A 13089-nucleotide genomic window follows, 5' to 3' on the forward strand; every position below is an offset into this window, starting at 1 on the left:
ACTTTAAGTTAAACTTAAACTTAACTTAACTTCTCTGGGCCTCAGTTACCTCATCTGGAAAATGGGGATTAAGACTGTGAGCCCCCTGTGGGGCAACCTGATCACCTTTTAACCTCCCCAGAGCTTAGAACAGTGCTTTGCACATAGTAAGCGCTTAATAAATGCCATCATTATTATTATTATCATTAGAGGGGGAGACAGAAGTTAATATAAATAAATTACAGATATGTATATAAGTACTGTGAGGCTGAGGGAGTGGTGAATAAAGGGTGCAAATTAATTCATTCAATTACATTTACTGGGTTCATACTGAGAGCAGAGCACTGTACTAAGTGCATGGGAGAGTACAATACAACAATGAACAGTAACATTTAAATCCAAATGCAAGGGTGCAGAAGGGAATGGGATAGATTCCTAAGGCAATGACTCACCCAAAGCCTCACAGGCAAAAGGAAAATATGTTTGAGGTCAAATGCCCCCTTTTGTGTTTTACCCATCAAGCCAATTACCTGCTCATCTGTTTCACACCTGTCCTCTTAACTTCGTTTCATGAATGACCAAAATCTTTCCATGGCTCAGAAGTTGCACTTGAGTTCCCAGGAAAGTGGGAGGAGGGATGCAATGACTCTGCTGACAGAGTGGGAGAGTCATGGGCCCTCCTGGAAAAATGCTCATATTTGAGCAGAATCAGTCTGAATCATGTGGCCAAGTGATGGCCTGCAGAGTCCTAAAGACATGTGACAGCACATTCGGCTCACAGTCTTAATCCCCATTTTACAGATGAGGTAGCTGAGGTGCAAGGAAGTTAAGTGACTTGCCCGAGGTCACACAACTGAGAAGTGGCGGAGTCAGGCACTTCTGAGAAAATGTCACATTTCAGCACAAGACGACAGGCAAATTCTGGTCCCGTTATTCAACGATAGAGATATGCATGATCAAGCATTCTCCATATGCCACCTCTTTTCCATAGAGTCTGTCTTTACCAGCTGCTTCTCCTCACGTCCGGTCAAAGGTCCCTATCATGAACTGTTCTCTAAATAGGCAGTCATTTTGCAAATGTTCACCAGGCCCACGGAGACTTTTGTGAAGACTATCAATGGATTAAAAGCTCTCAAAATTTAACTCGATGCAATTTTCCCCCATTTGCAGTGAGCCTGTGACGTATCTTCGTGTTTGTCTGGTTTGTTTTGCCCAGCATTTGGAACCAACTACCATCCCAAATCAGATCTGCATTTAAACGCTTGTGTTTCTGTATAATTAAAAGCAGTTTAATGTCTTAAAACTCTGTTTGGGTAAAAGGAACTGACATTCAGACTGAAAAGATGGGAGCGTATACACAGAAGCGTGCACACACGGACATGCACCTCCAATTTCATTGGAGGTGTGTGGAAGGAATCACGATATTAAATCTGGAAATAAAGTAAACATTAAATCAAATCCTAGCTCTGCCCATGCCACTTGTGAGTCAACAATTTGATTCCAAAAGCACCACAAGCATCTCTTTGAACCGAATTCCTGTAAAATGAGACTTTCCGTAGCTCATATTTCTGTCTTTCACATTAGAGTGTAAAAGAATTCTGTCTCCCTCGCTCTCTAATATGATATTTCTAAAACAGTTCAACTCTCTTATTCAGGCAAATACATTTGTGTACATTGTCTTGACAGCCTGTCAACTGGCAGACAGCTCCTGAAAATCATATTCATTTCAATTTAATATTGGTCAATTTGACAATTAGAATTTATTCTCGACTTTCCATGCAATGAAATTTCTGTGCATTAGCTGGTATTCCTGGAAGGTTTAAGGCAGCAAAGAAAGAAGCAAAGGCGAGAAAGGAGAGTCAGGGAGTGAAACCCCAACAAAGGGAAGAGAAAAATGCTTAATATGCAGTGAAAGAATTAAGCCGCATGAGGTATAAACATGGATGCGTGTGCTCTTTGAAAATGAGTATAGGTAGCAAAAAACAAGAGCCACTTCTATGAGATGTGTGCATAAGTGTGTATCTAGAGATCTTTGGAGAGTTCTGGTGAAAAAGGTTGGGTTCTTAATTACAGATTAAACTGTAATTAGAACTCTTCAGTCTGGAAACATGAAGATTAAGTTGACAAAATCATGACAAGTGAGTGGGGACAGGGTGAAGATGGAATCATTGCTTACTAAATCAATCAATCGCATTTATTGAGCGCTTACTGTGTGCAGAGCACTGTACTAAGCGCTTGGGAAGTACAAGTTGGCAACATAAATTTCTCAATACTGAGATTAGGGGGGCATCCACAGCAGCTGAAAGATGGGTAGCATCAAAACAGACTAAAGGAAAGCTCCAACCCCCACCTTACAACAATTTGGTGGCACATGGAATTTATTATTGTTAGGGGCTGTTCACCCCAACCCAATCAATAGCTCCAAGAAGGGTTGGGACAAATTCATGGCTGAGAAGTCTATAAGGAACTGCTATGGGGAAAGTCAGGGATGTAAAGGGAAAATGACTTAGGGACCGGGAGAATAAATGTCAAGGAGGCAATCCTGCCACCTGAGATAGAATAACTAGCTGGGTGAATAACCTTAAAGAGAATGATGGGACTAGTAATATTTGTTAGGCACTTACTATGGGTCAAGCAGTGTACTGCACACTAGGGTAGATTCAAGATCATCAAGTCAGACAGTCCCAGGCCCACAGGTGAGGGAAAACAGGAATTGAATCCCCATTTTACAACTGAGGAAACTGAGGCCCAGAAAAGTGAAGTGACATGCCGAAGGTCACACGACAGGCAAGGGGTGGATCCAAGTTTAGAACTCAGGTCCTCTGACTCCCAGTCTTGTGTTCTTGCCAATAGGTCACACTGCTCCTCCTTGGTCTCACCCAGTATGGCATTTCCATGCTCCTTGAGAGCAGGTAATGTGTGTTTTCCTTCTGGCCTACTCTTCTAAACTCTTCATTCATTGTTCTGTGCACAGCAGGTGCTCAGTAATTACGATTGATTGATTGATTATTTGCTCATGGTCTTAACTTCCCACCCCATTAAACATTCATGACTGAATTAGAACATTTATTCTTTTGGATAAATAGAAAGCTTGCAACAGAATGTGATCATGATTGTAAACATTTTCAGAAGTGAAGGGGGAAATTATTGTTATAATTTCAATAAAAAGGGCATCTATTTGTTAAAAGAATTACAGCAGATGAGGAGGATTAATCCTTAATATGCCATATTAAGGCATAATATTTTATGGCTTTCATCAAAACCCTATGCAGTGCTGGTGATAGCCTTAAACCTCACAGTGGTCTACTCCTGTAGAAACCTATTCATCATGTTGATTGGATGTGTGCAATGTTACATATGCCTCATATCAGTTACACAAATCATCATCATCAATCGTATTTATTGAGCGCTTACTATGTGCAGAGCACTGTACTAAGCGCTTGGGAAGTACAAATTGGCAACATATAGAGACAGTCCCTACCCAAGCCATCCTTGCCATTGGGATTTATAACACCCAGCCCCAAACACAGTATTTTTCACAAATACATACTTACTTAAGAAATCAAAGAAATGCAGCAAAAATAGTTTCTCAGGCAGGAAAAACTGAAAATGCAATCACATCCTTCTAATCCTCTTTAGACTCCTAGCTACTTGTGGGCAGGGATTCTATCTACCAACTCGAGTCAATCAATGGTATGTATTGACGACTTACTGTGTGCAGAGCACTGTACTAAGCACTTGGGAGAATACAACGGAGTTGGTTGTCACATTCCCTGCCCACAAGGAGAATTCTGTACCTTCCAAAGAGCTGAGTATAGTGCTCTGAACACAGTAAGCACTCAGTAAATATCATAAATATCCCCCTTCTAGACTGTGAGCTTGTTGTTGGGTAGGGACCATCTCTACATGTTGCCGATTTGTACTTCCCAAGTGCTTAGTATAGTGCTCTGCACACAGTTCGCGCTCAATAAATATGATTGAATGAATGAATGAATGAATGAATGAATGAATGAATTGATTGATTGATAATCCTAAATCTCCCCTCTTCCAGGCAGGAAGAAACAGGTCATCTGGTGGGTGAGCATGAGATTGCCAGAAACACCAGCTCCAGAAAGGTGTTCTGGAAATCAAAGTCAGGATCAATAGATCAATATTTACTGTGTGCAGAGTACTGTACTAAGTGCTTGGCAGAATGCAATAGAGTTAGATGGCATAATCCCTGCCCTCAAGGTGTTTGCGATCTAACAGGAAAGTCAGGCCCCCAAATCACTTACTAATAGGAGGCAAGAAAGAATGGGCAGATGAACACGTGGATGAGTAATTGTTAAATTAGTAGTTCACATAAGCCAGTAGTAATAATAATAATAATGATGGCATTTATTAAGCGCTTACTATGTGCAAAGCACTGTTCTAAGCACTGGGGAGGTTACAAGGTGATCAGGTTGTCCCATAGGGGGCTCACAGTCTTCATCCCCATTTTACAGATGAGGTAACGGAGGCACAGAGAAGTTAAGTGACTTGCCCAAAGTCACACAGCTGACCATTGGTGGAGCCGGGATATGAACCCATGACCTCTGACTCCAAAGCTCGTACTCTTTTCCACTAAGCCACACTGCTAGTTAGTGAGGCAGAGTGACCAACTGGAAAAAGCACAAGGCTGGGAATTAGAGGACCTGGGTTCTAATCCCACCTCCTCCATTTGCCTGCTGGTTGATCTTGGGCAAATCACTTCACTTCTCTATGCTGCATTTTCTTCAACTGTAAAACAGGGATTCAATACCTGTTTCCCCTCCATACTTAGACTGTGAGTCCCAGATGAGACAAGTACAATGTTTGATCTGATTACTTAGTATCTCCACCAGAACCGGGCACATAGTAAGTGTTTAACAAAAACCACAAGTATTATTATTATTATTATTATCATCATCATCATTATTATTATTGACTACGTAAATGAGGGGGCTGGGCGGTGAGAGAGAGAGATGAATTGGGGAAATCCTTCTGACCCCATTTTCTTGAATCAATCAATCAATCAATCAATCGTATTTATTGAGTGCTTACTGTGTGCAGAGCACTGTACTAAGCGCTTGGGAAGTACAAGTTGGCAACATATAGAGACAGTCCCTACCCAACAGTGGGCTCACAGTCTAGAAGGGGGAGACAGAGAACAAAACCAAACATATTAACAAAATAAAATAAATAGAATAGATATGTACAAGTAAAATAAATAGAGTAATAAATATGTACAAACATATATACATATATACAGGTGCTGTGGGGAAGGGAAAGAGGTAAGACGGGGGGATGGAGAGGGGGACGAGGGGGAGAAGAGGGTCTGAGCCTATTCATAAACTCATCCTCTAGACTGTAAGCTCATTGTGGGCAGGGAATGCGTTTGTTATATTGTGCTCTCCCAAGTGCTTAGTACAGTGCTCTACACACATTAAGCTCTCAATACATATGATTGACTGACTGACATGATCAAATACTTTTACTCCTGCCTTAGTTTCTCTCGGCTTTCTCTCATATCCCCCTTTCCCCATCCACATCTGTTCTCTTGTCCCACCATCCCTTTTCTCTAGTAAAGCTGCTGGAGAAGCAACAAGGCCTAGTGGAAAGAGCCCAAGCCTTGGAGTCAGAAGACCTGGGTTCTAATCCCAACTCCATCCCTTGCCTGCTGCATGATTTTGGACAAGTCATTTAAAATAATAATGATAATACTACTACTACTACTACTACTAATAATAATAATAATAGTACTTGCTAAGAACCCCTGATTCCCAAGTTCTTGCTCTTTCCAACAGGCCACACTGCTTCCCTAACCTAATTTAAATTCCTTAACCTATCTGCCTCTCAGTTTCCTCATCTGTAAAATGGGAATAAAATGCTTGTTCTTCCTCCCTCAGCCTGTGAGCCCCATGAGAGACAGGAACGGTGTGTGGTCCACTTATATTGGATCGTTTTGCATATAGTAAACACCTAACAATTGCCATAGTTATTATTAGCCCTAAGTTCTTGCCCTCTGCCATTACTTGCTTCCCTCTTGACTCCTTCTTCCTCTCACACCTGTGGATTTGTTCTTACCATCCCTTTCTCTCAGCCCAGCTCCTTGACTCTAAACCGTTTGTCACAGTCTAATGAGGCTAGCTCCTTGGATCCTTCAAATCTCACCTCAAGACTGAAGCTTCCCCTGAATCAATCAATCAGTCGTATTTATTGAGCGCTTACTGTGTGCAGAGCACTGTACTAAGCACTTGGGAAGTACAAGTTGGCAACATATAGAGACAGTCTCGACCCAACAGTGGGCTCACAGTCTAAAGACATCAAGAATCCATGCAAGACATGGGCTCCCACACCAGGTCAATGTGCTCCCTCTCGCACTCATTCCCTTCCACAGTTTAGTACTGTCAGGCCACCTGAAGGTTGAGCCCCCAGTGGAAAAGATCACGTGACTCCAAGTTTTGTAACCTCATCATCCAAAGCCACCGACTCCCCAGCGTCACTTAGCAATCGGCAAAATGGCCGCAGTTGCCCATGTAGGTACTTGTTTTCCCCTAAATCCGGTTCTCCCTCAGAGATATATAGCCAACTCTGTCCTCAGGCTCAATGAACTGAATGATTAAATGTGATTAAAGTGAAACTGAAGATAATGGTGACATACGTAGAGTTGTCCTTCATTTTGAAGATAATACTGTCGACAGGGAGTTTGCCACCATGAGAGAATCTCTTGCACCTTGTGCTCATGAAAACACAGTCAGTTTTCCCTTCCCTTCCTTCCTTTCCCTTCCCTGGCCCTTTGCCATTCAGACACGGGTGGTTAGAAGAGAATAAGCTGTGTCTTACCAACGGCAGGATGTGAACTTGAGTTGTTCTTGCAGTAGTCGTGATAGTTTGCACTATGCCAAGATTGATGACATAAACCCAGATGGCACAGTACCTGCCTAGTAAGGTGAGCCATATCTGCTAAAATTGCGTCATTGTTTATTCAGCTAAAGTGACCCAAAGATACAGTCAGTTCTTCTATAACATGGAGGTCATGGACCAGATACTCCAAAAATAAAAAATGGCACGGTAGCACTCATTCCTTGAATGAATGTCCCTAATCCCTCTGCAGAGTTAGATCCAAAATGTAGAGGGACAGCATGCATTATAAGAGAGCTGACTGCACTTCAGTGATACAGTTTTGCCTAGTGGAAAGAACCCAGGCCTGGGAGTCAGAGGACATGGGTTCTAATCCCAGCTCCAGAGCTTTTCTGCTGTGTGACCTCAGGTCACGTAACGTCTCCATGTCTCAGGTTCCCTCATCGGCAAAATGAGGGATTTGAAACTCGTTCTCCTTCCTCCTTAGACTGTGAGCCCCATGTGGGACCTGATTACCTTTATCTACCCCAGCACTTAGTACAATGCTCAGTACATAGTAAGTGCTTAAGAAATACCACAAGTACCACTTCTCTTATTATTTGGATGTAAACTTTTCGTTGCCTATCAAAGACACAAGCAGCCCTCATTTGAGGCTTGGTACAGACATCAATCTAGTGTCCATGGATAGATTTCCTCAAAATCAGCAGGATCTCAGTTGGAAGGGAAGTTGAGGGAACATATAGGTCACACCTTGATGCATCTGGTCACCTGAGAAAGAACGTGGGCTAGTCCTCTTTTGAGTCTCGTCAAAAGCTGACAAGCCCATTCCCTCAATTTAGCATCTTTAGTTAGACTCTTTTATGAGAGGCTTTCTACAAAGTGTAAAAGCTACATCTTAGGAATCAATCTACACAAATAAATCATTAAGTGGCAAATAAATATTGGTAAGATTAGTGTGGAATGTTGGAATAAATCTTAACTCCACCTCAGTAACAATACCCTCATTATAACACTCTCAAGTGTTGTGAAGGAAAGGCATTTTAGTATAGCTTTGTGTCATCTTCTGTATTTGAGGGTGAAGACTATAGTGGGTCTGTAGTGAATTTGTCTTTGCCCTCACCACCTCCCTCCCCTCCCCCCAAAAAATTTGAAAAGGCAAATTTGAAATAAGACAGTTCTTTGCATTTGTCGCATACATACCCAAAACGGACATCTCTGGAACAGTAGCGTGATAAGGGCCATTAAGAAATTCGGGTGCATTGTCATTGATGTCTTGCACTTTAATAATGAACTCTGAAGGGGGTTCCAGTGGTTTGCTAGTTTCCCAGTCGACTGCTTGAGCCGTTAGGGTGTATTCAGCCTTTTCTTCGCGGTCCAGTCTCTTTATAGCATGAATATCTCCTGTTATGTCATTGATCTGAAAGATTGTTCCCGCTCCATCTCCTGACAGAATATACTTGATTTTTTTGCTCCCTGGATCCAAATCTGTGTGGAGCTAAAATGACAAATTAGTATTTCATTAGTGATGAATAAAGCATTAACCAAGCTTCACTCTGCTTCTATTTAGTCATGCATTTCCCAAGTTATGGTTTCACACTTTAATCTAAGCTACACTGAGCCCTGTCACAGTTCACTTAGTCAAGGAGCATGTGCATCTGGGTACAAACCAATCACAATTGATTGCAATCATTGGCCTAATTAGATGCTCCATTTAAAAAAGGCAATACCGCCCCCCGCACCCCCAGCCTGCCCCAACAGTACTTTCACTTCAGACATAAAAGTCTTTAGTTCCATTATTGTTCAGTGCAAACAGATTGCTTGTGATTGCCTTCCAAATATTAACCTGAACTTGAATTCAACCTCTCTATTTGTTGGTTAATGTTTCAGAAGAAAATGAGAGACTAAAATTGATTCTGGGTGTAAGTTGTAGAAATGTCTTCTTTGTTTTTTGTGTGAAGACAAGGCTAAGGTGTTCCGCATGTAATCCAGTTTAACTAGATTTAACTAGAAGATGGCTGTAAGCTTTCTATCCTCAAGGCTCAAACCATTCACTGCCTAAAATAGTGAAACCATGTGTCCAGAATTCAAAAGATGCTCTCTGCCCTTTGGCATCTTTTTGTTTTAAGTAAGCTTTTCTTTGTCATTGTAAATTGTACTGAGTGCTTCAATAAATGAGAAGAAAGGATCATAAAAAGTAGAAAACTCCAAAGAAAAATCCACATACATGAAGATCTACTAAAAAAAAAAACCCCCAAAAACCCTAAAAGTATCAGGTTAAATCAAATATTTATTAAATCTTAAAATGTACCTCTTTCACTTATTGTATTAAATCTATTAACATGAACAAACATTGAAATGCCACTTTCTTAATGAATATAGGATTATAATTCATTTAATGTGATATTAATCCTAATTTAAGATCATTTTGATTTATGTACATATTTAACATCTCCATTAGCATTTTCATTAAAAAGCACATTTAAATACTATAACACCAACAGAGGGTTTCCATTCCCACTAAGTTGAAGGCACTCTTCCTTCCCAGAAACAGTTCTGGAAAGGATTCAGATACCCTGACAACCCCTCTCTCTCTCTCTCTCTTTCAGCCAAGCTATTCAGACTGGGTTTAGACCTACTTGCTCATTTAGACTCATCTGAATTATCGACTTCCCCACAGTCCTTCACCCCTCTCACTCTTCTGAGCATGAGGAAACCATAGCTTTTAAATTTCATTTAGGTCTTGAATAGTATCACATTCAAAGACTCAAATAAGGCCACTTTTTCCTCAGAACACACATAAAGCCCTGAAATGTCTCATTCTAGAACACAGGAGAACGCCCCCTTCTCTCTCACAGGCATCCATATTCTTTTTTAAAGCACAAACCTTTTCTCTATGTATTTTCCCAAGTATTTCCCCAGAAAATCCTGCTTTCACAGTACCAAAATGGTATAGTACAAACTGTTATTATCATTAACAATAAATTAATAACCCAAAAAAGAACTATAGAACAGATAAGTGATTTCTGAATGTCTTTATGGTGACATAAGTCTCAAGTGTAATAATAAACAAGGGGTGATCAGGTTTAGGTCTAATACAGGACTCTCACTCACTACTGAATTTTTGGGACTACTCCCAGAAGTAGGATTACACATGGATTTACACACACACATGGATTTCTGGTCCAGAAGCAGTTTGGGCTCGAAACAACCAACGTTCTCTCGATTCTCTCAGAAATTCATGAAACCCAGTGTCGAAGTGTCCCTTTTTATGAAACACACATGCACAGCTTGTTGGCACCCTATGTGAAGCCATTTATGAGGATGATTGAGACAACAGCAGGAAAATGTGAACAGGAAGACATGTATGTTAACAGAGAAAGAAATCCACAGGGCAAGAACAGCATGCTTTCTCTGGAGGTAAGCGGGGGAGAGAGAGAGAGAGAGAGAGAGAGGAGATAGAGATTGAACAGAGAGAGAGGTTAGAGGAGGCTCATTCTATGCTCTTCATGTTTCAAAAGATAGCTTGATTAAAGAGGACACCAACAGAGTTGAATATGTGAGACCCATCTTCTATGTGTAATGCTAATTAGCCTATAACCCAAATATACTGCTAGGCATCGGTTAACACTCTTAATTGGTTCCATAAAACAAAGTGGCAGACAAAAGAGCCCTAAACAAAGTATAACTTCTTATAGGAAATCATATCAAATAAAAAAAGACCAAAACAGTACATTACAACTGTGATAAAAGCACAAAACTATATTCTCCCAAGATCGCATGGCAATGAACCTAAGTACCAAGGATGAAATAACTTGAATTGGATTATCATACATTCACATTATGTAAATATATTTGTTATGTAAACAGTGTTGTAATAATAGAATTACTGTTCTCTGCCCACTAGGAGTTTACATTCTAGTGGGGAGCGCAAACATAAAAGATGGAATCAGAAAAAAGAATGTACAATTGAAGATATTTATCTATGTACATGTACGTGTATCTACACACACATACACACACACACACACACACACACACACTACAGAGGTTGGGTATAAGTAAGTGTTAGAGGGTGTTGGGTTAGAAGGACTATTTGCTTTAAAATAAAATAGCACTAATGCAAAAAGATGCTGGAAGAGGGCATAAATGGCCCCCGGTTCTTCCCCCTCCTCCTTCCCTCACCCCCAACGATCTGGCCTCCTACTTCATTAACAAAATTAAATCCATCAGGTCCGACCTCCCCAAAGTCTCTTCCCCTCCTTCTCCAACCCCCGGCTCTCAACACTCTCTGCTACTCTCCCATCCTTCCCAGCAGTATCCTCAGAGGAGCTCTCCTCCCTCCTCTCAAGTGCTATTCCGGCCACCTGTGCTTCTGACCCCATTCCCTCTCATCTCATGAAATCTCTCGTTCCATCCCTTCTCCCCTCCTTAACTTCCATCTTCAACCGCTCACACTCCACTGGTTCCTTCCCCTCTGCCTTCAAACATGCCCATGTCTCTCCCATCCCAAAAAAACCCTCTCTTGACCCCACCTCACCTTCTAGTTATCGCCCCATATCCCTCCTACCATTCCTTTCCAAACTCCTTGAACGAGTTGTCTACACGCGCTGCCTAGAATTCCTCAACAACAACTCTCTCCTCGACCCCCTCCAGTCTGGCTTCAATCCCCTTCATTCCACGGAAACTGCCCTCTCAAAGGTCACCAATGACCTCCTGCTTGCCAAATCCAATGGCTCATACTCTATCCTAATCCTCCTCGACCTCTCAGCTGCCTTTGACACTGTGGACCACCCCCTTCTCCTCAACACGCTATCTGACCTTGGCTTCACTGACTCCGTCCTCTCCTGGTTCTCCTCTTATCTCTCCGGTCCTCTCCTGGTTCTCCTCTTATCTCTCCGGTCGTTCTTTCTCAGTCTCTTTTGCAAGCTCCTCCTCCCCCTCCCATCCTCTTACTGTGGGGGTTCCCCAAGGTTCAGTGCTTGGTCCCCTTCTGTTCTCAATCTACACTCACTCCCTTGGTGACCTCATTCACTCCCACGGCTTCAACTATCATCTCTACGCTGATGACACCCAGATCTACATCTCTGCCCCTGCTCTCTCCCCCTCTCTCCAGGCTCGCATCTCCTCCTGCCTTCAGGACATCTCCATCTGGATGTCTGCCCGCCACCTAAAGCTCAACATGTCGAAGACTGAACTCCTTGTCTTCCCTCCCAAACCTTGTCCTCTCCCTGACTTTCCCATCTCTGTTGACAGCACTACCATCCTTCCTGTCTCACAAGCCCGCAACCTTGGTGTCATCCTCGACTCCGCTCTCTCATTCACCCCTCACATCCAAGCCGTCACCAAAACCTGCCGGTCTTAGCTCCGCAACATTGCCAAGATCCGCCCTTTCCTCTCCATCAATACTGCTGCCCTGCTCATTCAAGCTCTCATCCTATCCCGTCTGGACTACTGCACCAGCCTTCTCTCTGATCTCCCATCCTCGTGTCTCTCTCCACTTCAATCCATACTTCATGCTGCTGCCCGGATTATCTTTGTCCAGAAACGCTCTGGGCATATTACTCCCCTCCTCAAAAATCTCCAGTGGCTACCAATCAATCTGCGCATCAGGCAGAAACTCCTCACCCTGGGCTTCAAGGCTCTCCATCACCTCGCCCCCTCCTACCTCACCTCCCTTCTCTCCTTCTACAGCCCACCCCGCACCCTCCGCTCCTCCACCGCTAATCTCCTCACCGTACCTCGTTCTCGCCTGTCCCACCATTGACCCCCGGCCCACGTCATCCCCCGGGCCTGGAATGCCCTCACTCTGCCCATCCGCCAAGCTAGCTCTCTTCCTCCCTTCAAGGCCCTGCTGAGAGCTCACCTCCTCCAGGAGGCCTTCCCAGACTGAGCCCCTTCCTTCCTCTCCCCCCTCGTCCCCCCTCTCCATCCCCCCCATCTTACCTCCTTCCCTTCCCCACAGCACCTCTATATATGTATATATGTTTGTACATATTTATTACTCTATTTATTTATTTTATTTGTACATATCTATTCTATTTATTTTATTTTGTTAGTATGTTTGGTTTTGTTCTCTGTCTCCCCCTTTTAGACTGTGAGCCCACTGTTGGGTAGGGACTGTCTCTATATGTTGCCAATTTGTACTTCCCAAGCGCTTAGTACAGTGCTCTGCACATAGTAAGCGCTCAATAAATACGATTGATGATGATGATGATGATGATTGCTGCAGTTGGTTGGTTAGATGAGGAA

At 42.7% G+C, this 13089-nt stretch overlaps 1 protein-coding gene across 1 annotated transcript in view; it reads right to left on the reverse strand.

The window, feature by feature from the left end:
- The window catches only part of CDH8 (cadherin 8), a 429973-nt gene that overhangs the window by 290349 nt on the left and 126535 nt on the right, over positions 1-13089 (reverse strand). Inside the window, exon 3 of the mRNA XM_038740092.1 lies at positions 8041-8335. Within this exon, the coding sequence (XP_038596020.1) occupies positions 8041-8335 (295 nt within the window). The remainder of the gene's footprint in view (positions 1-8040; positions 8336-13089) is intronic.

Source organism: Tachyglossus aculeatus, chromosome X1 (genome assembly GCF_015852505.1).
Source record: "Tachyglossus aculeatus isolate mTacAcu1 chromosome X1, mTacAcu1.pri, whole genome shotgun sequence".
NCBI classification, from domain to species: domain Eukaryota; kingdom Metazoa; phylum Chordata; class Mammalia; order Monotremata; family Tachyglossidae; genus Tachyglossus; species Tachyglossus aculeatus.